The sequence below is a fragment of the Kockovaella imperatae genome (assembly GCF_002102565.1).
Source record: "Kockovaella imperatae strain NRRL Y-17943 chromosome Unknown BD324scaffold_1, whole genome shotgun sequence".
Classification (NCBI taxonomy): domain Eukaryota; kingdom Fungi; phylum Basidiomycota; class Tremellomycetes; order Tremellales; family Cuniculitremaceae; genus Kockovaella; species Kockovaella imperatae.
This window is the reverse complement of record NW_019028941.1, coordinates 1,156,770-1,175,599: the sequence shown is the minus strand read 5'-3', so window position 1 is coordinate 1,175,599 and position 18,830 is coordinate 1,156,770. Positions and strand designations below refer to the sequence as shown.

General features: G+C 51.3%; 12 protein-coding genes across 12 annotated transcripts; 8 read left to right on the top strand and 4 right to left on the bottom strand.

Annotated features, from left to right (window-relative positions):
- Positions 1-1,121: 1,121 nt before the first annotated feature.
- BD324DRAFT_647861 (hypothetical protein) lies at positions 1,122-2,452 on the top strand (the record flags this gene model as incomplete). The annotated part of the gene is made up of 2 exons (XM_022017731.1): positions 1,122-1,379; positions 1,445-2,452. 2 exons carry the CDS (start codon positions 1,122-1,124, stop codon positions 2,450-2,452), a joined length of 1,266 nt encoding a protein of 421 aa, XP_021874637.1.
- A 251-nt stretch (positions 2,453-2,703) lies between these two features.
- Positions 2,704-3,682, top strand: BD324DRAFT_612665 (DNA-directed RNA polymerase i 13.7 kda polypeptide). The gene is made up of 4 exons (XM_022014422.1): positions 2,704-2,976; positions 3,209-3,336; positions 3,406-3,501; positions 3,556-3,682. Exons 1-4 carry the CDS (start codon positions 2,826-2,828, stop codon positions 3,592-3,594), a joined length of 414 nt encoding a protein of 137 aa, XP_021874636.1. The 5' UTR covers positions 2,704-2,825; the 3' UTR covers positions 3,595-3,682.
- BD324DRAFT_612662 (putative 2-hydroxyacid dehydrogenase) lies at positions 3,683-5,441 on the bottom strand. The gene is made up of 7 exons (XM_022014421.1): positions 5,340-5,441; positions 5,192-5,265; positions 4,895-5,084; positions 4,491-4,717; positions 4,088-4,372; positions 3,882-4,004; positions 3,683-3,828 (listed from the first exon to the last, which is right to left on the bottom strand). Exons 1-7 carry the CDS (start codon positions 5,365-5,367, stop codon positions 3,745-3,747), a joined length of 1,011 nt encoding a protein of 336 aa, XP_021874635.1. The 5' UTR covers positions 5,368-5,441; the 3' UTR covers positions 3,683-3,744.
- Positions 5,442-7,162: 1,721 nt separating this feature from the next.
- On the bottom strand, positions 7,163-8,288 carry BD324DRAFT_29926 (hypothetical protein). The gene is made up of 3 exons (XM_022012421.1): positions 8,003-8,288; positions 7,593-7,952; positions 7,163-7,545 (listed from the first exon to the last, which is right to left on the bottom strand). Exons 1-3 carry the CDS (start codon positions 8,179-8,181, stop codon positions 7,269-7,271), a joined length of 816 nt encoding a protein of 271 aa, XP_021874634.1. The 5' UTR covers positions 8,182-8,288; the 3' UTR covers positions 7,163-7,268.
- A 111-nt stretch (positions 8,289-8,399) lies between these two features.
- Positions 8,400-10,160, top strand: BD324DRAFT_29916 (anticodon-binding protein). The gene is made up of 6 exons (XM_022012420.1): positions 8,400-8,571; positions 8,622-9,204; positions 9,252-9,334; positions 9,381-9,408; positions 9,463-9,935; positions 9,980-10,160. The coding sequence occupies exons 1-6, from the start codon at positions 8,470-8,472 to the stop codon at positions 10,016-10,018; spliced, it is 1,308 nt and encodes a 435-aa protein (XP_021874633.1). The 5' UTR covers positions 8,400-8,469; the 3' UTR covers positions 10,019-10,160.
- Positions 10,161-10,321: 161 nt separating this feature from the next.
- BD324DRAFT_647856 (hypothetical protein) lies at positions 10,322-10,933 on the top strand (the record flags this gene model as incomplete). The annotated part of the gene is made up of 1 exon (XM_022017730.1): positions 10,322-10,933. The coding sequence occupies one exon, from the start codon at positions 10,322-10,324 to the stop codon at positions 10,931-10,933; it is 612 nt and encodes a 203-aa protein (XP_021874632.1).
- Positions 10,934-11,851: 918 nt separating this feature from the next.
- BD324DRAFT_647855 (hypothetical protein) lies at positions 11,852-12,421 on the top strand (the record flags this gene model as incomplete). Its single annotated transcript, XM_022017729.1, has 1 exon — positions 11,852-12,421. The coding sequence occupies one exon, from the start codon at positions 11,852-11,854 to the stop codon at positions 12,419-12,421; it is 570 nt and encodes a 189-aa protein (XP_021874631.1).
- A 455-nt stretch (positions 12,422-12,876) lies between these two features.
- BD324DRAFT_612658 (hypothetical protein) lies at positions 12,877-14,345 on the top strand. Its single transcript, XM_022014420.1, has 6 exons — positions 12,877-13,004; positions 13,058-13,122; positions 13,169-13,256; positions 13,313-13,737; positions 13,796-13,969; positions 14,016-14,345. Exons 1-6 carry the CDS (start codon positions 12,996-12,998, stop codon positions 14,242-14,244), a joined length of 990 nt encoding a protein of 329 aa, XP_021874630.1. The 5' UTR covers positions 12,877-12,995; the 3' UTR covers positions 14,245-14,345.
- Positions 14,346-14,992, bottom strand: BD324DRAFT_612656 (hypothetical protein). The gene has a single exon (XM_022014419.1). It carries the CDS (start codon positions 14,960-14,962, stop codon positions 14,393-14,395), a length of 570 nt encoding a protein of 189 aa, XP_021874629.1. The 5' UTR covers positions 14,963-14,992; the 3' UTR covers positions 14,346-14,392.
- A 126-nt stretch (positions 14,993-15,118) lies between these two features.
- Positions 15,119-16,623, top strand: BD324DRAFT_612653 (Thg1 C terminal domain-domain-containing protein). The gene is made up of 6 exons (XM_022014418.1): positions 15,119-15,322; positions 15,388-15,519; positions 15,569-15,613; positions 15,707-15,876; positions 15,925-16,013; positions 16,077-16,623. Exons 1-6 carry the CDS (start codon positions 15,219-15,221, stop codon positions 16,380-16,382), a joined length of 846 nt encoding a protein of 281 aa, XP_021874628.1. The 5' UTR covers positions 15,119-15,218; the 3' UTR covers positions 16,383-16,623.
- On the top strand, positions 16,624-17,986 carry BD324DRAFT_612643 (hypothetical protein). The gene is made up of 6 exons (XM_022014417.1): positions 16,624-16,758; positions 16,822-16,917; positions 17,071-17,197; positions 17,262-17,400; positions 17,450-17,515; positions 17,573-17,986. Exons 1-6 carry the CDS (start codon positions 16,732-16,734, stop codon positions 17,826-17,828), a joined length of 711 nt encoding a protein of 236 aa, XP_021874627.1. The 5' UTR covers positions 16,624-16,731; the 3' UTR covers positions 17,829-17,986.
- Positions 17,987-18,785, bottom strand: BD324DRAFT_612638 (stress responsive A/B barrel domain-domain-containing protein). Its single transcript, XM_022014416.1, has 4 exons — positions 18,691-18,785; positions 18,379-18,557; positions 18,198-18,254; positions 17,987-18,124 (listed from the first exon to the last, which is right to left on the bottom strand). Exons 1-4 carry the CDS (start codon positions 18,740-18,742, stop codon positions 18,056-18,058), a joined length of 357 nt encoding a protein of 118 aa, XP_021874626.1. The 5' UTR covers positions 18,743-18,785; the 3' UTR covers positions 17,987-18,055.
- Positions 18,786-18,830: the final 45 nt, after the last annotated feature.

Genomic DNA, 18,830 nt, shown 5'->3' with positions numbered 1-18,830 from the left:
TGAATCTCGTCGCGAACCCCCACCCTTCTCTCGACACGTCCGTCCTCTTTCTTCGATGAACCCTTTTGAGGTGACGAAGACGTGAAAAAAAAAAGAGGTACTCTGTGTTCTCTCTCTCCTCTTGCGCCTCTGTCTCCTGCTGTATACCTCTCTCTCTTGACATCGCCATCCAATGCAGACATGTAGACTCGGACAGAGACGCCACAGTGTGTTATATATAATTCGTGGGCAACAACATATACACACACACACACCCATAGAGGAAGCAATTGACAGCTACTGAGCTGAGGAGGGGGCTACTGCTGCGCAAGGGACCAAGATACACTACACAACACACACACTCACTCTTTCTCTGTCTGTACATTGCTACATTGCTCATCATCATCATCATCTCACCTTTGGATCGCTGGGAGACATTGTCGAGAGGTGGATCTGCTACGCCCTCTCTGTATCTGAGAGCACTCGCCAACAGACAAGAGCAACGGGGAGGGTAAGCCTGACCTGCCCTGCCCTGTGGTCAACTTATCGGACCTGTGTCCAGGACTTGACAGGTGAGTGCGGGTTAGGCGTCTTGGCAGTCTTTGGTCGGTCGAACCACCTCTCCGACCGGGAAAACGATCATCGCATACGCATAGAGCGAGCTGCGATCCCCCTGTTCCACCTACAGCGAGTCAGTGATGGGGTCTACGCGAGGCCACCCGTGGTGGGTCTGTCGCCTTAGCGTCATCCATGGCGATCTTTTCTTCGACACGAGAAAGGATAAAGGCGTGGGTCGGGAACTACACAGATCCTGTTACAATGTCCTCACATCCCTTCCTTTATATCAGGCTCCCCTCTATAGAGAGAACGATCGACCTCGGTATGACGTCGAAGGGGATGCGTGTGGGGGTTGTGTGTGTGTCAGAGTGTAGTCGGGCAAGAGAAGGAGCGGGAAAAGCAGAAGGCGAGCGAGAGACTGAGGAGAGGATTCTCCCCTCACTTCTGCATTTTTCGCATGCGACAGACACTCTTCTTCACTAGTTTCACGCGTCCAGTCATTCGCTCCCCCCACGCAGTCAGTATCTTGCTGACACGGACTTTCCCCCGCCCAGTCGCCAGCCCTCGCCTAGTCAATCATAACCATGCCACCTCAACCTCTGCCTAATCCTACTATAACCCTCCCGCCTCCCGTTGAAGACGTGGCCAGTCCGACACTATGGGAGAGACAAAATATCGTCACATTGTCCGTAACGGAGACACCGACCATCACTGCCAAACCGCAACCTGCCAAATTCCCATTTGCAGTTGCCATTCCGGCATTGGCAGGAGGTATGGCGATCGCCGTCATTGTCGCCTTGACATACCTCTACTGCGTCAGAAGAAAGAAGAGACAGCGAAGGGTGAGTCGACTAGGGGGGAGAGGGGTCATCGTGTGAATTTCGTGCTGACGCAAACTCCCCTTTAGGAACGTTATGAGGCACGTCAACGGCGTGCTAAGCGTCGCGCGAAAGAAGCTGCTTTGCGTCGAGCCAATAGTGCGAAACGACATCAAGCGATGAGCTCCCGATCTAACTCCTCGACCAATCTTGTGACACCCATGTCTGAAAAGACAGATCATATCCCGCCAGTCCCTGCGCTGCCGAAAGAAGCTTATCACTCGCCTGCCTCGTCCTCATCGTCTTCTTCCATCGACGAGAAAGACACCAGTCCAAGTCCATCTCCACCCCGTCATCATGATAATTACTCGACCCAGCCCACTATAGATTCCACGACTCAACCATCATCCACATCCCCTACCAAACCCATCACCCCTCCCAAATCTAGCTCTCGTTCTGCCGCTAGAATGGCAGCCGCTGATCGCGCAGCGGCAAGTGCGTTTGGTGACCCTAATACACGCCATCAACCGCGGAAACCATCGCCGTTAGCGGGCGATAAGAATCCCAAGAAATGGTCTCGAGCCTCTCTTTCAGCGACTTTCAGAGCTTCTTTCAGGAGAGATAGAGAACATTCGACAGAGATGAAATCGCCTTCACCCTTCCGCGAAGACGATATGGATGATGCTCAATCGTTCGAATACGATGCTTATGATGAGAGACCAAGTTCACCCGGATCAGATTACGGGCGTGGTCCGTCAGGCGACTGGTCAGCTGGACAAAATCGAGATCGAAAGACGTCTGGCGAATGGAGGGTATCTTCAGGATCAGCCGCGTACGATGGGACAGTCGAACGTCAAAGTGGGAATGGAAGGAATCGATATTCTGGAGACCCGTATCTCTCTGTCCCGGGTCCCAATGGAGGAGCGTCGGATGCAAGAGGCAAATCGGGAATGTACGGGTCAGATCCATACTCAGCTTATCATGGAGAAGAGGAGCTCAGGGATGAGGATTTCGATGATGAGGAAGAGGATACCGGGGAACCGCAACCTGCGCCAGTCACAAATAAATGGAGGTTGGGGATGGGCAAATGGTTGTAATTGGCCGAGCTTGAAAGACAAGGAAGGGGAGGGGAGGTGGCGCTTTAGCTGTGATCTTGTAGCTCTCCTTTGGGATGATACGCTTTTGCTTCATGACCGGACATCGATTTCCTGACGAGGTATAGATGACGATCAAGATTGCTGCTGCCGGCTTGCTAGGTCGACGACCATTCCACATTTAAAAATCAGTCGCCTCGAAAGCTCGATTATATCAGGAGTTCAAAATTTTTGTCCGGAATCTCGTCAGTCGTCTTTCGTCTCCGTCCCATTATATTTCGGGCATCCAAAAGCAGACTTCCCTTCGAGCTGGTACTACGTCCTTGACTTTCGCAAGTAGCTCGCTCGCTTTGCATCTTCTATAGGTCAACCCAAAATGCCCCGGGGCTCACAAAGCAAGACAGTCTCAGCGCACCGAATTGGATCCCTTTTGTTCTGCCCGGCTTGCGGAACTCTGTTGGACCTACCAAGAGATGATCAAGATGAAATACCGTGTGCTCAATGTGGGAGGCTAGAGCCCGCTTCCTGTAAGTTTAATTCACAGATCGAAAAGGTTCAAAAGGGTCGGAGAGCTTGGGGACGGTGTGATCAGTTGAACGCCTGTTTCAGTCTCTCATCTGGACAGTGTACCTCTACCACTAGGGAGACGTCCATATTGACAGATATCCTCAACATTTTCCCCTTTTCATCTCCGATGACCCGTCTCTGAGTGTCAAAGGAGAATAGACTTTGCTGACTCCTCCTCGACTACCTTCATAGCATACGAGAACCTGCCCACCAAAACATACTCCTCACCACACGCATTTCCTTCACCGCTAAAGAGCAAACGAGGCTTGGTCCAAAATACAATGGACGATGGGGAGGCTGCGAAAGAGAGAGATCCAGTGGTGAGTCATGGAGTATCCAAAGAACTGCCCCGACTGGCTGGCTGACGATTGTGATCCGACCCTTTTCAGGCTCAAGAGAAATGTCAGAAATGTGGTCATATTGGGTTAAGCTACAAGGTCATGCAGCTTAGATCCGCCGACGAAGGCAGTACAGTCTTTTACAAGGTCAGTGAGGGAAGACGGCGCTTTTCACAGTGACGCTGACTCGAGGTACGACAGTGTTTGAATTGCGGTGATCAGACTTCGCTCAACAACTAGAGAGATTCGACTTATCTTGGGATGTACCGTGGTTACCACTACCACCCACTCGTTGTACAGAGCGCTTTGAAATCATTGATCGGGGTCAAAGATCCTTTATGCATCACACGATATAATATGACAGCGGCATTCCTGGCTCTTCTTCGGCCCCTACTTTCGCTGTTCTGGGACTTGGTTGGGCAGACCTTTGCCCTGCAGCGCAGAGACAATGTTGTCAAATACTTGGAGCTCCATCTTGGAGACATCGTAGGGTCAGCACAGTATCTCCAGTCAATTGATCGACGCACCTTCTTCTGACTATCCCTCGTTTCTGTTCCCATGTGAGGAAGGAGAGTAATGTTCTTCATTGCGATCAATTTAGGGTTGACGTTGGGCTCATCAGGGAAGACATCAAGACCCGCAGAGAAAAGCTGAAGCGCATTGTCGTGAGCAACATCTCTTCGAGGCCTTTTTTTTTTCTTTTGGAAGATCAATCGGCTGCCTCCTGCCTCACCTTGCCAGACTCCAAAGCTTCAATGAGAGCATCTTCATCCACCACTCCCCCTCTAGCGGTATTGACCAATACTGACCCATCCTTCATCTTATCAAATTGAGCTTTCCCGAAAGATCCTTTGGTCTTTTCATTCAATGGCAGATTGAGAGAGACGATATCCGATTGAGCGAGCAGGTCATCCACATTTTCACAGTAGGTACATGGGAAAGAAGGTTCCGGCGAGATGGGTCGGCGATTATGGTAAAGAATCTTCATGTCGAATGCGAGGAATCGTTTGGCCATGGTCTAAGTGAGACGGGAGAGCGGCGCGCGGTCAGCGTCACCTCGAGAAAAAAGGGGGTTCATCAGAGAGAGAGAGAGAGAGAGTGTGTGTGTGTGTGTGTGTGTGTGGGTTGACGCCTACCTTGCCGATCCCTCCCATTCCGATAATGCCTACTGTCTTGCCCTCGGGATCCCGGGCAGGTTGCAAACCTTGCTTGAATTTGCCAGCACGAACGTTGAGTTCCGCGACGTGGAATTGTCGCATGGCCGATAAAGCGAGGTAGATACCTACCGTTGCCGTCGCGTCATCTACTGATCCAGGTGTGTGGGAGACTTGAATACCACGAGCGGTACATGCGTCGACGTCGACTGGCGGAGAGAGTTGATCAGCACGGGTCACAAGACGAAAAGACAGAGGTGACCGCAAAGAATAGACTTGAAAAAAGCCCCACGTCCATGATGAATCGACATCATGGACCAAATGAACCTTGTACCTCCAGCCTCGCCTCTCTTCAAGACCAGCCTCACCCCTCACCCCCTACTCACCCGTATCGTATCCCGCTCCGTTATGGCAGACATACTTGACGCTCTTTGGCAGCGCATCGATCAACTCCTTGTCAAAGTTTCCAACGGCTGAAGCAGAAGCTCCATGACGGTAGATCGCAACGACTCCATCGTATTTACCACCAGGTTGACAATCTTTCAAAAAGGATTCCCGGTCAGATGAGGAGAGTTCCTATGCAAGAAAGTGAGAAGCACGTCAGCGGACAGAGAAACGTATGAACATCCAGGAGAAGAAGACAGTGATCGTTTCCCCTATCAATATCAGAGCTTTCAACTCACGATAACTTCAGCGACTGCTTCAAGTTGCGATTTCTGCTCTTCTTTACTCCAGATGACGCCTTCTTTAGGGTCGGCTACAACGCAGAATAACGTTAGCGCGAAGGGTTACTAAACCCCGCACAGAGCGGAGTCTGCATCCTTAACCTACCGCAGATCAAGACTTTAGACTGGGACATGACGTATGTTGCGAGCTGGAAGACTACGAGGTGGAGTTACAACCGTAAGTATGCCTCAGACTGTAATGTATGAATGAGCAAGGCCAAGCATTGGCATCTTCATCCTCCACACTCTTTTCCGGTAAAGTCGGCCCGAAGGTCCGTCGCTCCAGACCTTTTCTTGCGGAGACTGGTCCCACGACACGCGTGTAATTTCCTTGCATGCAATACATTCATGTCCCGACTACAGCCATGCAGTGATCGCCCGAACACAACACCATCATCACCATCATCATCATCATCGTCACAGTCGTCATCTACAGGATACATTGCTACATCGCTCTCGTTGAAATGCGTGCACATGATAGCTTGGGGAGAAATGAGATATCCCTCATGGATTTAGAGAGCCTTGAGCTGGCCTGACCACTGAGCGACTTTACGGTGCGCCATGACCTGACAGCCACGGCATCAGCTTGGACATTGAAAAGAAGTCATGAACTGACCTTGTCCGCTGTAAAGCCTAGCACCTGCAGTCCCTCCAGTGAGGTAGCTCGAGACAAGGCAACGTACGCTTGACCTTTTTCGAAGACCTTCCCGAGATCAACTTTGACTCGCTCAAGAGCTGGTCAAACGCATTAAACAGTGCCTCTACTGGCTAGGAGGAGACTTACTCTGTCCCTGTGATTTGTGAATTGACATTGCCCAGGCCAGAATCAATGGCAGCTAAGTGCGAGGGTTAGCGAATTGATACTGTCTCAGCGACATTGAACGCACCTGACTCCTCTGCGCTTGGACTTCGCCATTCGGTAACTCGGCCTTGAAAGCTTCCGCCTCGACTAGTTGATCTCGGAACCCGCCACCAGGCACTTTGAATCGAACGACAGGTAATGGTCTGGCACCTTGCCCAAGTTTCGAAATTGCCACTTGTAATGCCGTTTCCTTCTTCGCTCGATCCTCATCCGTCATTTCTGCCCAACGATCTTCCTGGACCCATCGTCCTTGATTATCGGTGTCGTACTGAATCTTGTGACAGAAACCAATGACTCTGCCCATGGATCCGTTCACCAACGTTTCGTCAGTGTTCTTGATCAACATGACTTGAGCGTCAACGTTGAGGTTCAGCATTTTCGGTGCCAGGAAATTGCTCAGAATCTTTTCCCTCTGGATAGGATCGGTGATCGCCCCGCTATCCACTGCCGAATAACTCCAGCCGTCCGTATTGAGCTGACGCAGTCGACTGAGGTTGGCTCTATCGACATCTTCTCTTCGAGGGAAAAGCTCGGTCGCTTCGAGCCCATCTTCTGCTTCTGACAGCGGACGCGACAGAGACTTGAAGGTCTGGATGGTGGCAGGTGTGAGTCTGCCAAATCGCATCTCGTTGAGCATGTCGATGAAACCTGGATCCTCAGTTCAGTCCAGAGAGCAAGACACCCACGCTGATCCTTTTGACGGAAGACCTTGTTCAGATTGACCGACATGTGAATCGTCTCGTTCCACGTAGCCGCTTCGAAACAGAACTTCGGCATGCCACCACCTTTGGTCACCGGTGGAAGTTGGAAGAAGTCCCCAGTCACGATGATCTGCAATCCACCGAACGGTCTCTCATTCTTCCGGAGCATCTGACCGATCTTGCAAAGCTTATCAAAGAACGCTCCGTCCACCATAGACACTGAGACAGTCAGCTCTTTGTTTCTCATGGACCTCGTTGAATTCACCCTCGTCAATGATCAATACTTTCGTCCTGACCCATCTCGCAACTGATTTCTTCTGCTTCTTTATCTTTGCCACCAGAGCCTTTGCGTCCTCGTTCCCGAGACCACATCCTGCAAACGAGTGTAAAGTCACGCCACCAATGTTACACGCCGCTATACCGGTCGATGCTGTGACAGCCACCGCATCCGTAGCCGTTGCAAATTTGCGTCTCAGAGAGGTAATGATCTCTCGCAGAAGGACAGACTTTCCCGTTCCTGAAGAGTCTCAGCTGGCGCTCCATCGAGGGAGAGATACGCACCTGCACTACCGGTGAAGAACATGTTCTTGCCTTCTGCTACGACCAACTGTAGGACTTGTTGCTGCTCCGTCGAGAGAACGATCTTCTGCTTGATATTCATAGTGGGCGCGGCAGCGAGACCAGATGAACCGGTCGATCCTGACCGTTTGCTAGTTGAGCTATTGTTCTGCATGGCCTTCTTCGCGACCCTGTGTTCCGATCAGTGCCGGATCCACAGTGTTACGGGAGTGCTCACAATATGTCCTCGTTCCAAGGGAAGGCCCTCTTCTTTGACTCTCCAGCAGATGAAACCCCAGCGGATCTACTTGGTATGCTTGGCAGCTCTTCCGTTGCTGAAGCTCTTTGCCCTGAGGAGGGCTCATCGTCATCCAGAGTGACCAAGGCTTTGCGAGGTGGGTAGAAGGAGGAGGAGGGGACGGCTCGAGATCCTACGGTAGAGGAGGATGCAGAGGAGAAGGAGGAGGTAAAACCATCGGCATTAGGTTGCAAAGCTGCCAAGATGGCTTTGCGACGCCTGTCTGCGGCGGTCTCGTTCATGGGGTGGACGACAGGCGCAGGTGAAGCTGCTCGAGTCTCCGTCTTGGGTTTCTGTCTTCTGAAAGCATCAGCTAGTGGACACGCCCATGAGGACCAGCCTAAACCCACTGCTCAGGACTAGCACTCCACTCGATGCTGTGCGTTGATGACCCTTTCAGAGAGCTCTTTGGCGGGTTCTCCACCTCTTCATTGCCCCAGTCTCGCTTGAAGGAATTGACGCGGGAGAATGATTTCGATGAGCCGGACATAGACCCGTCCGCCGCTCTGGGTGTCACCAGTGAGGGCATCTCCCTAGAAATACACAGGGAGCGTTCGCCAGATGAGGTAGATGAGTTCCACGGATGCGCTATCCCAGAGTACTAAGCCCCGAATGAATAGAAAGTCGAAGATGATTGGATTGAGTGAGACGCGATTGACTTTTGTCTGTTTGGGCCTCGGACCGCCAAAAATCTGATTCCGTTGACATTTACGTAAATCGTTCAGAATTTTGAGATGTCATCCATGATCCATCGATTCGTTGGACAGACAGAACTGCTACCGTACAGACGTGAGCGTTGACGTTGATATCAAGCGACATGGGAAGAGACAAGAAGATCCAGAATGCTCTCAAGAGGTCAGAGATCCATCGAAAGCAGAAGCGGGAAAAGGCGCAAGTCAAGCTGAAGAGGCGAATGGAGGTGAGTCCTGAATGGGAGAGATGCCCGTGAAATCTGATGTTGGGCTGCAGAACAAGAAGGAAGAGCTTGACAAGGTCTCTGGGAAGCAGAAACGCGAAGAAAGGCTGTCCAAAAACGTTCCGAGGACTTTGGACAACACCAGAGTCTTCGACTCCAGCTCGTACTTGACTGCAGACCCGCGGACACTCCTGCAACCGAAACCCAGCAAGTCCGAGGTGGTCAAGGAATCTGATCCGGATCCAGATTCCGTAGATGGATCTGGAGATGAAGATGAAGATGAAGATGAAGATGAGGAGATGCCAGAAGCTGGGCCCTCGAGCCTGAGAACAGCTGCAGCGGACCCTGAGGACGAAGGCGGGAATGAGGAAGAGGAGGAGGAAGGAGAGGCCTCTGCCTCCGCTCAACCTGCTCCAACGGGCTTCTCTCCGCCACCCCGGATTCTTATCACGACCTCGGCGTCTCCATGTAAGGAGACTTATGCCTTCTGCGATGATCTCAAGAACGTGTTTCCCGGGGGAGAGCTGTTCAAACGACCGAAAGGGAGAGGCTTTGAACTCGGCAGGATATCACGATGGGCAGCGAAAAGGAAGTACAATGCGATGCTGGTGGTCAACGAAGATCACAAGAGTGCGAGTGAGTCCATTGGATTAGCAGCTCAAGGACAGCGCTCATCGCCACAGATGCCATCACTTTGATCGTCCTTCCTGCTGGTCCTACGGCCTATTTCAAGTTGACTAGTGTGCAATTGGGCTCACAAATCTTTGTGCGTAAAAAACATGACCTGAGAGACACGACTTATGACTTGGCAGGGACACGCGAAGCCATCACCGCATTCTCGTGAGCTCGCTTCTGTTATATACACCACAATCTACAAGCTGATCGTGAAACCAGCCGAGCTCATCCTCAATAACTTCACCACCATCCTCGGCAACTCTGTTGGCCGCCTGTTTGCTTCCCTTTTCCCGCCTCAACCGCAATTTCGCGGACGTCAAGTCGTCACTCTGCACAATCAACGAGATTTCTTGTTCTTCCGTCGACATCGATACATGTTTGCTTCTCCGACCTCTGCCAAGCTACAAGAAATTGGACCGCGATTTACGCTGAAACTAAGATGGCTCCGGAAAGGGCTACCAAGTGTCACAGCTGCGGACGGATCCATTCCGAGGCCGGGAGGCAAAGAGGAGATGGATCATGATGACGATTTTGAAGACGATGTGGAGCAGGGTGAGGCTCAGGCAGAAAATGAGGCTATGGAGGAAATGGTCTCTGGGAAGACGTCGACGAAGTCAGCATCAAGACAGACCTCTGACGCTGCGAGAATACCTCCATTGGACGAGGAGCAAGAGTATGAATGGAAGTGGAAGGTGCGTTCTGCCTTTGGAGAGACAACACTGATGGAGTATCCTAGCCAAAGATGGAAGTTTCCAGGAGAACATTCTTCTTATAGGTCTGCCCGTATGGAGAAGAGGTTCAACTTTTGCCCCAATCACGACCCTTTGATATCCATCTTGGGATGGCGATCGACGCCGATGATGATATCCTTTCGCGCGTCACAGATCCGGTGATCATGCCAGGGGCTGAAGTCGTCCATTCAATCTGCTTCATGAGAAGCGGAGTCGCAATTGAAATTACACATAAGTTATGCTTGCGACTCTGCACCGCCCACAGGTTCTACTCACACTTTTACTCTCGTTAATGCCTTGCATCTGCTCCGGTCAGTCTTGGAAATCTGGCAACAAGCCGCGACACAATGTCATCGAGCAATCAGTCTGGACAACAAACCACCGAACACTCTCATAGAGCCGAGGCAGACATTAGTCTTACTTCTGCAGGCGAGAGCGAAGAGTCTCTTCCTTTTGACCTGAGGTTTCTGGGAGACCTTATGGTTGTGGACAGTCTGGTAACTAGTTTGCCCGAAGAAGAGCTCGATCAACAGTTCGAGGGTATTAGGAGAAAGATGACTGACAGTCTCGACAACAGCATTGATGACCTGCAAGCGTTGGACGAAGAGCAGGGCATTGAAGGCGGCGACGATGCTGACCATCAAGTTACTCAGGAAGAGCTGACAGACGCCATCATTGCAGTGTTGTCAGAAGTTATTCCCGAGGTCGCTGCGAGCGTGAGGCGCCGAGTGGCCCAAGCACTCTCCACAGCCGACTTGAAAGCCAGAATTCTGCACGAAAGAGGCGTTAGAACGATCGAAGGGGAGAACGCCACATCGGATCTGACTACGAAGTTGATGAACGGGTTGCTCATAGACGTCGGGAACGACAACATCGACGACAGAAGTGACACGCAAGAGGCGAAAGATTCGGTCCATGCTGGGACGCAAGATACCCAAGAGGAGGGCGGCACAGCTTAGCTCAGGCTCTAGCGAACCAGGTGCTTATGATGATCATCGCTTTGATTCTTCTTCTAGACCCATGCCATTGCTTTTCGCACTCTTTGCGGTTTGATTTTTGGGCATTGGCACCCCTCACCAGCACGAGGCATCGCGATGGCTCTCTCTGCGAGATGCTCTATCTTCTCTTGGCATGCGCCTCGGACAAAACGTCCGGTCTCTGAGTCGACCGAAGGGTCAAGTGTGTGTCTCTGCTGACAGTAAACAGCTGTCTTGCATTCTCTTACACCGTCGCCCATCTCGACAAGCTCGACAGAGGCTGGAAATCTCTGTTTCACTAGTTGTTGGATCGAGGCGAGGATCAAGCAATGATTGAGCTTACGGCATCGATTTGTGAGACCTCGCTCGCAACTTTCAACCGATCACTATTCCAATTGTGAAGGATATCGCAGGACACCGGTGGACTTTCGACCGACAAACAGTACTTCAACAGGTCACATCAAGCCAACGATTATGACCTCTCACCTTCTCCAGAAAGACATGTAAAGTATTGCTTATATGAGTCTCATGAGCTAAATGGTCTGACCAGCTTGATAATTGGCACTGATTACACAGCCCCGCCAATTGAGGTGTTTCCGAGGTGAACTTTCTTTCCATGGACCATTCTCTCGCTCAATGACGCAGCGCCTCCATTGCTTCGCGATGCTCAAACAGAAAGCGAAAAGGTTGACATGACCGTTCTTTTGTGGGCGACTCCTTTCGGGGCTGTTTCTATGTCCGCAGCGAACGGTCTCCTTTGATCATCTACATACATCGCAAACGGACTCAGAAATGCTTTAAGAGCCAATCAAGTTTTTCTTTTTTTCGTTCCCTCAGGTCTTATCCATTTCGCTGCTCTACTCTCGCCCAGTTCGTTGAATATCAATCCATCGACATTTCATGTCGTCAAAAGACCAGACTGATCCACAGCTGACTCATCGCTCCGTCGACGAGGATGTCAAGAGCGACTACAGAGGACTTGCCCCCACAGAAGGGAATGAGAACGAAATTCCCCTTGACGGCTTGACGGAGATCTTGAACAACATGACGAGTATGTCTGAAGAGGAGCTTGATCGAGGATCACGATTGTTGGACGAGCGCGCCACTGAAAGTCTTACAAGCAGCATCGACCAACTGCAAGAGCTGAACGACAAGCTTGGGACTGAAGATTATGACTCCGACGAGTCACCCACATATGAGGAGAAATTTGCGGCTTACTTCGACGCTTTGACAGAGACTGTTCCTCATCTCAACGAAGAGGTAAAAAGGAAGATCGCCTCGGAGTTCTCCCTGCTGGACTTCAAAGCCAGATTAGTTTCGAAAAGAGGCACAAGTGACCTCGGAGGGACGAATGTCGACGGATTGTCTAGCAAGGTGATGCAAAGCATGATCCAAAACACCATAGGAGCGGACACTCCAGAGACCGAACAATCGAGGACGGGTGACAGCAGCAAACAGCTAGGCCTGTGATCTCGGCTGTCATATCGTCGTCCGCGACCTTATCGTCTCGTGGACTGACGAGGCTAATGCTAGCATGTGATAGCCTTGTTGCTAGCCTTCCCTGTTGAACGATGCATTTTTGCGTGCCAAACGCTGAGCCCCAGCGGTCAAAAATCGCAGTGCGTCGAGCATGCAACTGCCACTGTGCCTCCATGACCTGCCCTAAGACTCCCCCGAACGGACTGATATCGCCAGGCATGTAGCCATGAGCAGACCACTTCTCTCTCCATCGGGCATCTGAATACATCACAGACTCCAGCAGAAGTGACAAGGTGACGTACTTGCAACCGGCCGTTTGGTCTTCTAAGAGTCCCATCCCGCAAAAGCTGAAATTGCACTACAGCCGCCTACTGCGCCACATTGCCACTTTCTTGCCACTTCCGTGACGTCGGGACTTGAACTGCAAAAGGTTATTTGGTCCTTCCACCCATTCAGTGCTCGCAAAGTCGTTTGACAGCATTTGAAGCATCGGTGCAGCGACCGAAGCTGGCTGTCACGGTCCGAGAGCCTGAACGTCTCATTTATCCTGGCAAAAAGCGACACGATGCCCTCAGTGAGTTTCGCTGGAGTCCAGCAAGAACGATCTGTTTACAATGCGGTCTCCAGCAATATGTCGCGGCACTCGTTCCTCAGATCAATGGGATCTTGAGAAGCAGCGATCTCAGCACAATGCAGGTCCAGAGAAATACGTATTCAGCTCCCTACTGACTTCGATAGCTCCGCCAAGGGCGTACGAAAGCAGCTCATCGCCAGTGGACATGAAGAGAGCGTGATAAAGGAGAACAGGACGGCGATTGATGAAAAGGTGGGTCATCGTCTTGACACCTTTGGCACTCCATTTTATACTGAGACCGCGGCAAGATCGCAGAGATCTATGAAAAGCTCATAGCCAACCACGAGCCTGGTTCACCCGATGGTCCGTCCGCTTCAGGATCTAGGCCCGATCCTTCTGCTTCCGCAGGTCCACCCTCATCGTTTCCGGAACCGCTTCGCAAAGCACCCAAAGTAAAGAGAGAAGTGGAACACGAGGTGAAAGAAGAGACGTATGCGCCTGTGAGGCGGCTAGAGGAAACGGATGAGCAGATGGCAGCGAGATTACAAGCTCAATTCGATGCGGAGGGAAGCTCGAGCCGAGCCAGTAGGAGTGCCGGAGCGCTGAGGAAGAAGAGCCGGAAAGTCGTCAAGAGGAAGAAGGGTACCGGTGACGGAGACAGTGACGATGCTAAGCCGAAGAAAAAGAGGGCGGGTGGTGGTGGAGGTGCCTTCAACAAGGAACTCGTATTGAGGTGAGTACATCCTCGCAAAATCAATCGGTGCTCTGTGCTTAAAAGTTCGTCTTTCCAGTGATGCACTTGCAGACTTTACTGGTGAAGCTCGACTCTCAAGACCGCAAGTAGTCAAGCGGATCTGGGAATACGTCAAGCTCCATGATTTGCAAGATCCAGCAGATAAACGGTTTATCATCTGCGATGACGCTCTCAAGACGGTATTCAACACGGACAAGGTGCACATGTTCACGTGAGTAGACGTGGTCACCCACTCCAGTACTCATTCGCTTTTCCAGGATGAACAAGATACTGGCTGATCATGTGCGGGATCCTGCAGAAGTCGCTTTCAAGGACGAGCCTGGGCAAAATGGACCTCGACAGGAACACGAGCCCCCTGTACTGGTGACGTCCTCTCAGACTGCACCGGTCAAAGCCGAACCAGCTGCACCTGCACAGTATAACTCAGCGGACATGTCGACTGACTCGGAGCCTGAGCTTGAGAGCGAGGACGATGAGGATTACTGAGGGCAATTGATTATCTTGATGCGTCTCAAAGATGCGTCTGTAAAATATTGTAGGACAAGTCGGTAGCCATCTTCTGCGGGGACAAACAGGAACTATACATGTAGCCGTGATGCAAAGTGACCAGCGTACCAACCATCCAAGCTGCCCTCTACTTCTTCTTGCCCTTGGTGGTAGTGACCTTCTTCTCCGGTATCTTTGGAGCCTTCTCCTCCCTTCCTCCCTCTGACATCCAGGACAAGTCATCGTCCGATTGAGCCTGGGCGGATCCGCCCTCTCCGCCTTTCGATGTTGCAGGTGACTCGGAAGAACCCAGATCCATACCTTCGAATCGTCGCTTGAATCGTCCAACGGCTCCTTCTTGATCTTCCTCGGCTCCTCTGGCTCGAATTCCAGGAGACCAAACAGGATTATTCGTGACGTCTCGAGTGAGTCGAATGATCTGAGGCGACGGCGCAGTGGTGTTGGTGTAGATTACTGATCCATCAGATAATGAGACAGTCTGTCTGAACAAAGCTGGTAAGGGCGGTGGGATGGATGGAGGAGGTCGGAGATGAGCCTTCTTCTTCCACGGATTCACATATTTTGTATCATAGGCAAGAGGTGAGGAGGAGGAAAATGCTCGAATCAGGGATGCTGGCGAGGTGCTGCATGATGCGGCGGTGGAGCGAAGCATAATGCCAGAGGCTGTAGATCGTGAAGAGGAGGCGATGGCCGCCATGGTGAGCGCGATGCTGTAGGATATGGCTTGTCGATGAGGAAATTGCAGGCAAATTGAAGGGGACGGCCAAATTATTGAAACATTGGGATCCACCGTGGGAAAATCATCAATCTTGGTGTGTCTGACACATTTCAGCTGAATCTTCCTTGTTCGTATGTATGCTGATGTCCTAGAATCGCGCTAAGCAGATAGGCACATCTTTCCTGCTCACTGTAGAGTCAAGCAGATCGTCTCTCAGCTCTTGCGTGATGAAAGCATGGCGAAATCCCGCTTCGAATATGTCAAATCTTACGAGCTGCCTGATATCTTGTTACCCGGGACGTACATCATAGCGCGAGTAGATGGACGAGGGTTCCACAAGTGAGTACGCGAGAGAACTTCTCACTGGCAGAGGGCTTAGATTCACGTGCTGCTTTCACTCAAAGGTTCTCCGACGCCCACTCCTTCGAGAAACCTAATGACAGACGAGCACTTAATCTCATGAATCACGCGGCAGGCTGTGTCATGGAGGATCTGAAGGATGTGATTTGTGCTTTCGGTGAGAGTGATGAGTACAGGTGGGGAGAATGATAGACTGGAGAGACAGACAGGCTGAACGGATCCTAGCTTTCTTATACGAAAGTCCTCCAAGTTGTATAACAGGAGACGGAGGTGAGCCTGATCCCGATGGGCAAACTCAGTCGCCCATGGTTGAGCTGTCTTTGCGGATCTGCTGCGTCACCTCGGATTGACCGCCTTTCGCAGTAAGATCAATTCGACCATCGTTTCCATCTTCACAGCCTCTTATGTCTTTTACTGGCCAAAGTTCTTCCCCAACACACCCCTTCAATCACCTCCAAGTTTCGATGGCCGAGTCGTCCTGTACCCTAGTGCCAGAGAGATCCGAGACTACTTTGCATGGCGTCAAGCAGACAGTGAGCAGGCGTCTCCAACGGCAAGGCTGTTGCTGACGAGTCCGACAGCACATATCAACAACCTGTACAACACTGCTTTTTGGGCTTTGATTCAACACGGTGGTCTCAGCACGACAGAAGCGAACAAGGCTCTTCAGGTAAGATCAGATGCTACCCAAATCTATCTCACTACAGAATTGGCTGATCTATCTGGCCTTCAGGGAACAGATTCGAAGGATAAGAATGAGATCCTCTATTCCCGCTTCAACATAAACTATAACAACTTGGATTCAATCTTTCGCAAGGGGACTATACTCGTGCGACGGCCTATTGAGCCTCCTCAGGAACTCACTATACCCAACGAGTCAAGCGGGGTTAATGCCAAGCCGGTGGACGAGACTCGACCCCAGGTCAAGCCGAAACGTCAGGAACAATACGAAGGCGTCACGGGCGAGTTGGACATCTTGCACGAGGACATTATCAAAGATGGCTTCTGGAATGCTAGGCCATGGCTCTTAGCTACCTAGATGCCAAAAAAAAAAAAACCACAGCATACATCGCCGCATGCCGCATGTCCACATGACCTCGATCGCAGCTGCTAATTGCTCTGTGGGGATCTGCTGCAGCCTCGTTGCCACCCATTTTCTGCGCCACGCCACGTGACATTCACACTACTGCGCCTGAGACGTCATCAATCTCCGAATTTCATTTTGATTTTCAGAAACCTGGCGACGACGAGCGGAGGGGGGGATTGCTATTGTCTTTCGTTGTCGTTCTTTGCCACTGCACTTGTGATCACATCACTACTTCAGCACTCCTCTAAAGCCTTCATCTCTACAGCTCACATCTCTACAATCCCCAGAGTCTCGTTTCAACATGTCCATGGCCACCAAAGCAGTCAACGTGAGTGAACCGCTAGGTGCCTCTTTGAGCGGTTTCGGGACTGACTCCACTGGCCACTCATAGAAAGTCCTCAAAAACCGGATGGCTCAATATGCACCCATCGATCCATACTACGAAGAAGTGGTAGATGAGAAAACTGGCAAGACGAAAAAAGCAAAGGTGAGAGGTGTTTCCCAAGCCTTCTTGACTCGCTCCTCCTCTATCTCCTCTTTTCAAGCTATGCCAAGCCATTCTGTGATCGCCCTTTTGCCCTTCCTTCTCACAGGACACGCGCTATGACACGAGACCCAGCTGACAACCCATGTGGTGTAGCGAAAGGTTCCAGATGGTCTTTCCAAACGAGATGCCAAAGCCCTCAAAAAGATCAGGAAGAGGGCCCATTACCTCGACAAAGGGATGCACATTTGTGGATTCAGAGTTGGATGGACATTCTGGATTGGTAAGGGGACTCCGGCCTTTTTCGTGACGAATCAAGCTCTAAACGGATATCTCTTTTATCATAGGTATCATTCCCGGAGCTGGTGATGTCGTCGATGCGGCTCTCAATTATTTCTTGGTTTACCGCCCAGCCGGCAAGTTGGACATTCCTTCTGACCTCAAGGCAAAGATGTTGATCAACAACATGGTCTCTGCTGGTCTAGGGTGGGTGACAACTGTCACTGCTTAATGCCATAGCTGATGACTTTCATAGAGTCGTGCCAGTCGTCGGAGACATTGGTTTGGCGGCGTGGCGAGCAAATTCAAGGAATGCCTTATTGTGGGTCTGATTCAGCTTGTCCATCGTCTCCACCCGCTCATAAGTATTCTCTGGCAGGCTCGAAGCGTACCTTGCTATCAGGGCTCAAGAGTATCTCGCCAGCCTCGGACACGTTCAATCGGACCTCGCTGCGATGGACGGTATCTCAGCTGCGGATCTCAGAAAGCTGTTCGCTCCTGGTTCTGGAATGCACCTGGACGGAGTAGAGGGGACGAACACGGCGCAGATGAGCATGGCCACGGGAGCAACCAGTACCACGCCCGGTGCGCCCCCAAAGCTCCCAGCCAGAACGGGAGCCGCTGCTAAGCGATGACGCACAAGGGTCGATGTTGTTGCAAAGGTTCAAACGGACCCACTGCCCTTAGCATTGGCAGGTTGATCGAAGGGGTACCCTCCCCGACATACCCATATACACGGTTGTTGTTTGTCTATAGTAAGATCCGTACAGATATGCATCGCGACATGTAGCTTTCCCCACGGTATTGTTTGGCTGATTCATTCTTGGCCGTGTAAGAGCAACATTGGAAGATCGATATCCTTTCAGTACTCGTCGGCCGTAAAGTCAAACACGACGACTTCCTCAACTCCATACGTGGGTCCACAGTGAGACTGAATGGGACGTGACATATGAGCTCATACTTCACTAAATTGGAGGACGCATGTTTCTGGCCCGTCGACTTACACCAAAAGCTTTGTGTGCTTCATCTTTAGAGATATAAAAATCTCTATCTTCGAGTGACTGAGGGGATGTGAGCGATGTCACTCAATATTGAGCCGTCTCCCACCCAGCTACTCCTGACTCGGAGGAGGCTCTCTTCATGCCTGACTCACTCACTCACTCACTCACTCACTCACTCACTCACATTGAAAGTCATGATGAAGACGACATCCATTCCAAGGTCTTTCCCCTCTGGTGAATGTTGCTTGCCGCCTGTGATCGAGACGATGTACTTCTTTCCATCTCGTTCACACTTGTCCTTGAGGTCCAAGAACCCTTGAACCATCAGAGTACGCTTGTCCTCCGAGGGTGATTTGAATGCCACTAGGGTTGAGGGTGAGGTAAGTCAGCAACCCATCGAACGAAAAAGGTGCCGTGAGTCATGGATGCAGCTGGTGATTAGGGTTGAGGAAAGGATCGGCAGAGGGTCAAGTCCAAGACCTGACCTTCTACTCACCGACATGCTTGACAGACATGGTAAACTGCTGCGTGCTATGCAAGACAGACATGAGCTTGACTGGAGACTTCAGAATGGACCTGCAAAAGTGGAGGTCGTATGACGGTCGATGCTGGGCAAATGTGGCGAACCAGTATACG

Excerpts from the sequence above, each read along its gene's own strand:
- BD324DRAFT_29926 (XM_022012421.1), bottom strand. The coding sequence starts at position 8,181 with ATGCCCTCACTGGTGACACCCAGAGCGGCGGACGGGTCTATGTCCGGC. Across the intron at positions 7,953-8,002 it reads TGGAGTGCTAGTCCTGAGCA|AAGACAGAAACCCAAGACGG; the intron begins GTGGGTTTAGGC and ends TGATGCTTTCAG. Across the intron at positions 7,546-7,592 it reads CCTTGGAACGAGGACATATT|GGTCGCGAAGAAGGCCATGC; the intron begins GTGAGCACTCCC and ends ATCGGAACACAG.
- BD324DRAFT_29916 (XM_022012420.1), top strand. The coding sequence starts at position 8,470 with ATGGGAAGAGACAAGAAGATCCAGAATGCTCTCAAGAGGTCAGAGATC. Across the intron at positions 9,205-9,251 it reads CGAAGATCACAAGAGTGCGA|ATGCCATCACTTTGATCGTC; the intron begins GTGAGTCCATTG and ends TCATCGCCACAG. Across the intron at positions 9,936-9,979 it reads AGTATGAATGGAAGTGGAAG|CCAAAGATGGAAGTTTCCAG; the intron begins GTGCGTTCTGCC and ends GGAGTATCCTAG.
- BD324DRAFT_612665 (XM_022014422.1), top strand. The coding sequence starts at position 2,826 with ATGCCCCGGGGCTCACAAAGCAAGACAGTCTCAGCGCACCGAATTGGA. Across the intron at positions 2,977-3,208 it reads GAGGCTAGAGCCCGCTTCCT|CATACGAGAACCTGCCCACC; the intron begins GTAAGTTTAATT and ends CTACCTTCATAG. Across the intron at positions 3,337-3,405 it reads CGAAAGAGAGAGATCCAGTG|GCTCAAGAGAAATGTCAGAA; the intron begins GTGAGTCATGGA and ends GACCCTTTTCAG.
- BD324DRAFT_612662 (XM_022014421.1), bottom strand. The coding sequence starts at position 5,367 with ATGTCCCAGTCTAAAGTCTTGATCTGCG. Across the intron at positions 5,266-5,339 it reads GTCTAAAGTCTTGATCTGCG|CCGACCCTAAAGAAGGCGTC; the intron begins GTAGGTTAAGGA and ends TCTGCGTTGTAG. Across the intron at positions 4,718-4,894 it reads CGGAGCGGGATACGATACGG|TCGACGTCGACGCATGTACC; the intron begins GTGAGTAGGGGG and ends TCTCTCCGCCAG.
- BD324DRAFT_612653 (XM_022014418.1), top strand. The coding sequence starts at position 15,219 with ATGGCGAAATCCCGCTTCGAATATGTCAAATCTTACGAGCTGCCTGAT. Across the intron at positions 15,520-15,568 it reads GGTGAGAGTGATGAGTACAG|CTTTCTTATACGAAAGTCCT; the intron begins GTGGGGAGAATG and ends AACGGATCCTAG. Across the intron at positions 15,877-15,924 it reads TGCATGGCGTCAAGCAGACA|CACATATCAACAACCTGTAC; the intron begins GTGAGCAGGCGT and ends CGAGTCCGACAG.
- BD324DRAFT_612638 (XM_022014416.1), bottom strand. The coding sequence starts at position 18,742 with ATGTCTGTCTTGCATAGCACGCAGCAGTTTACCATGTCTGTCAAGCAT. Across the intron at positions 18,558-18,690 it reads CATGTCTGTCAAGCATGTCG|TGGCATTCAAATCACCCTCG; the intron begins GTGAGTAGAAGG and ends CCTCAACCCTAG. Across the intron at positions 18,125-18,197 it reads AAGCACACAAAGCTTTTGGT|TCTCACTGTGGACCCACGTA; the intron begins GTAAGTCGACGG and ends CGTCCCATTCAG.
- BD324DRAFT_612643 (XM_022014417.1), top strand. The coding sequence starts at position 16,732 with ATGTCCATGGCCACCAAAGCAGTCAAC. Across the intron at positions 16,918-17,070 it reads GCAAGACGAAAAAAGCAAAG|CGAAAGGTTCCAGATGGTCT; the intron begins GTGAGAGGTGTT and ends CATGTGGTGTAG. Across the intron at positions 17,401-17,449 it reads ATGGTCTCTGCTGGTCTAGG|AGTCGTGCCAGTCGTCGGAG; the intron begins GTGGGTGACAAC and ends TGACTTTCATAG.
- BD324DRAFT_612658 (XM_022014420.1), top strand. Across the intron at positions 13,123-13,168 it reads AGCAGCGATCTCAGCACAAT|CTCCGCCAAGGGCGTACGAA; the intron begins GCAGGTCCAGAG and ends TGACTTCGATAG. Across the intron at positions 13,257-13,312 it reads GGACGGCGATTGATGAAAAG|ATCGCAGAGATCTATGAAAA; the intron begins GTGGGTCATCGT and ends GACCGCGGCAAG.
- BD324DRAFT_612656 (XM_022014419.1), bottom strand. The coding sequence starts at position 14,962 with ATGGCGGCCATCGCCTCCTCTTCACGATCTACAGCCTCTGGCATTATG.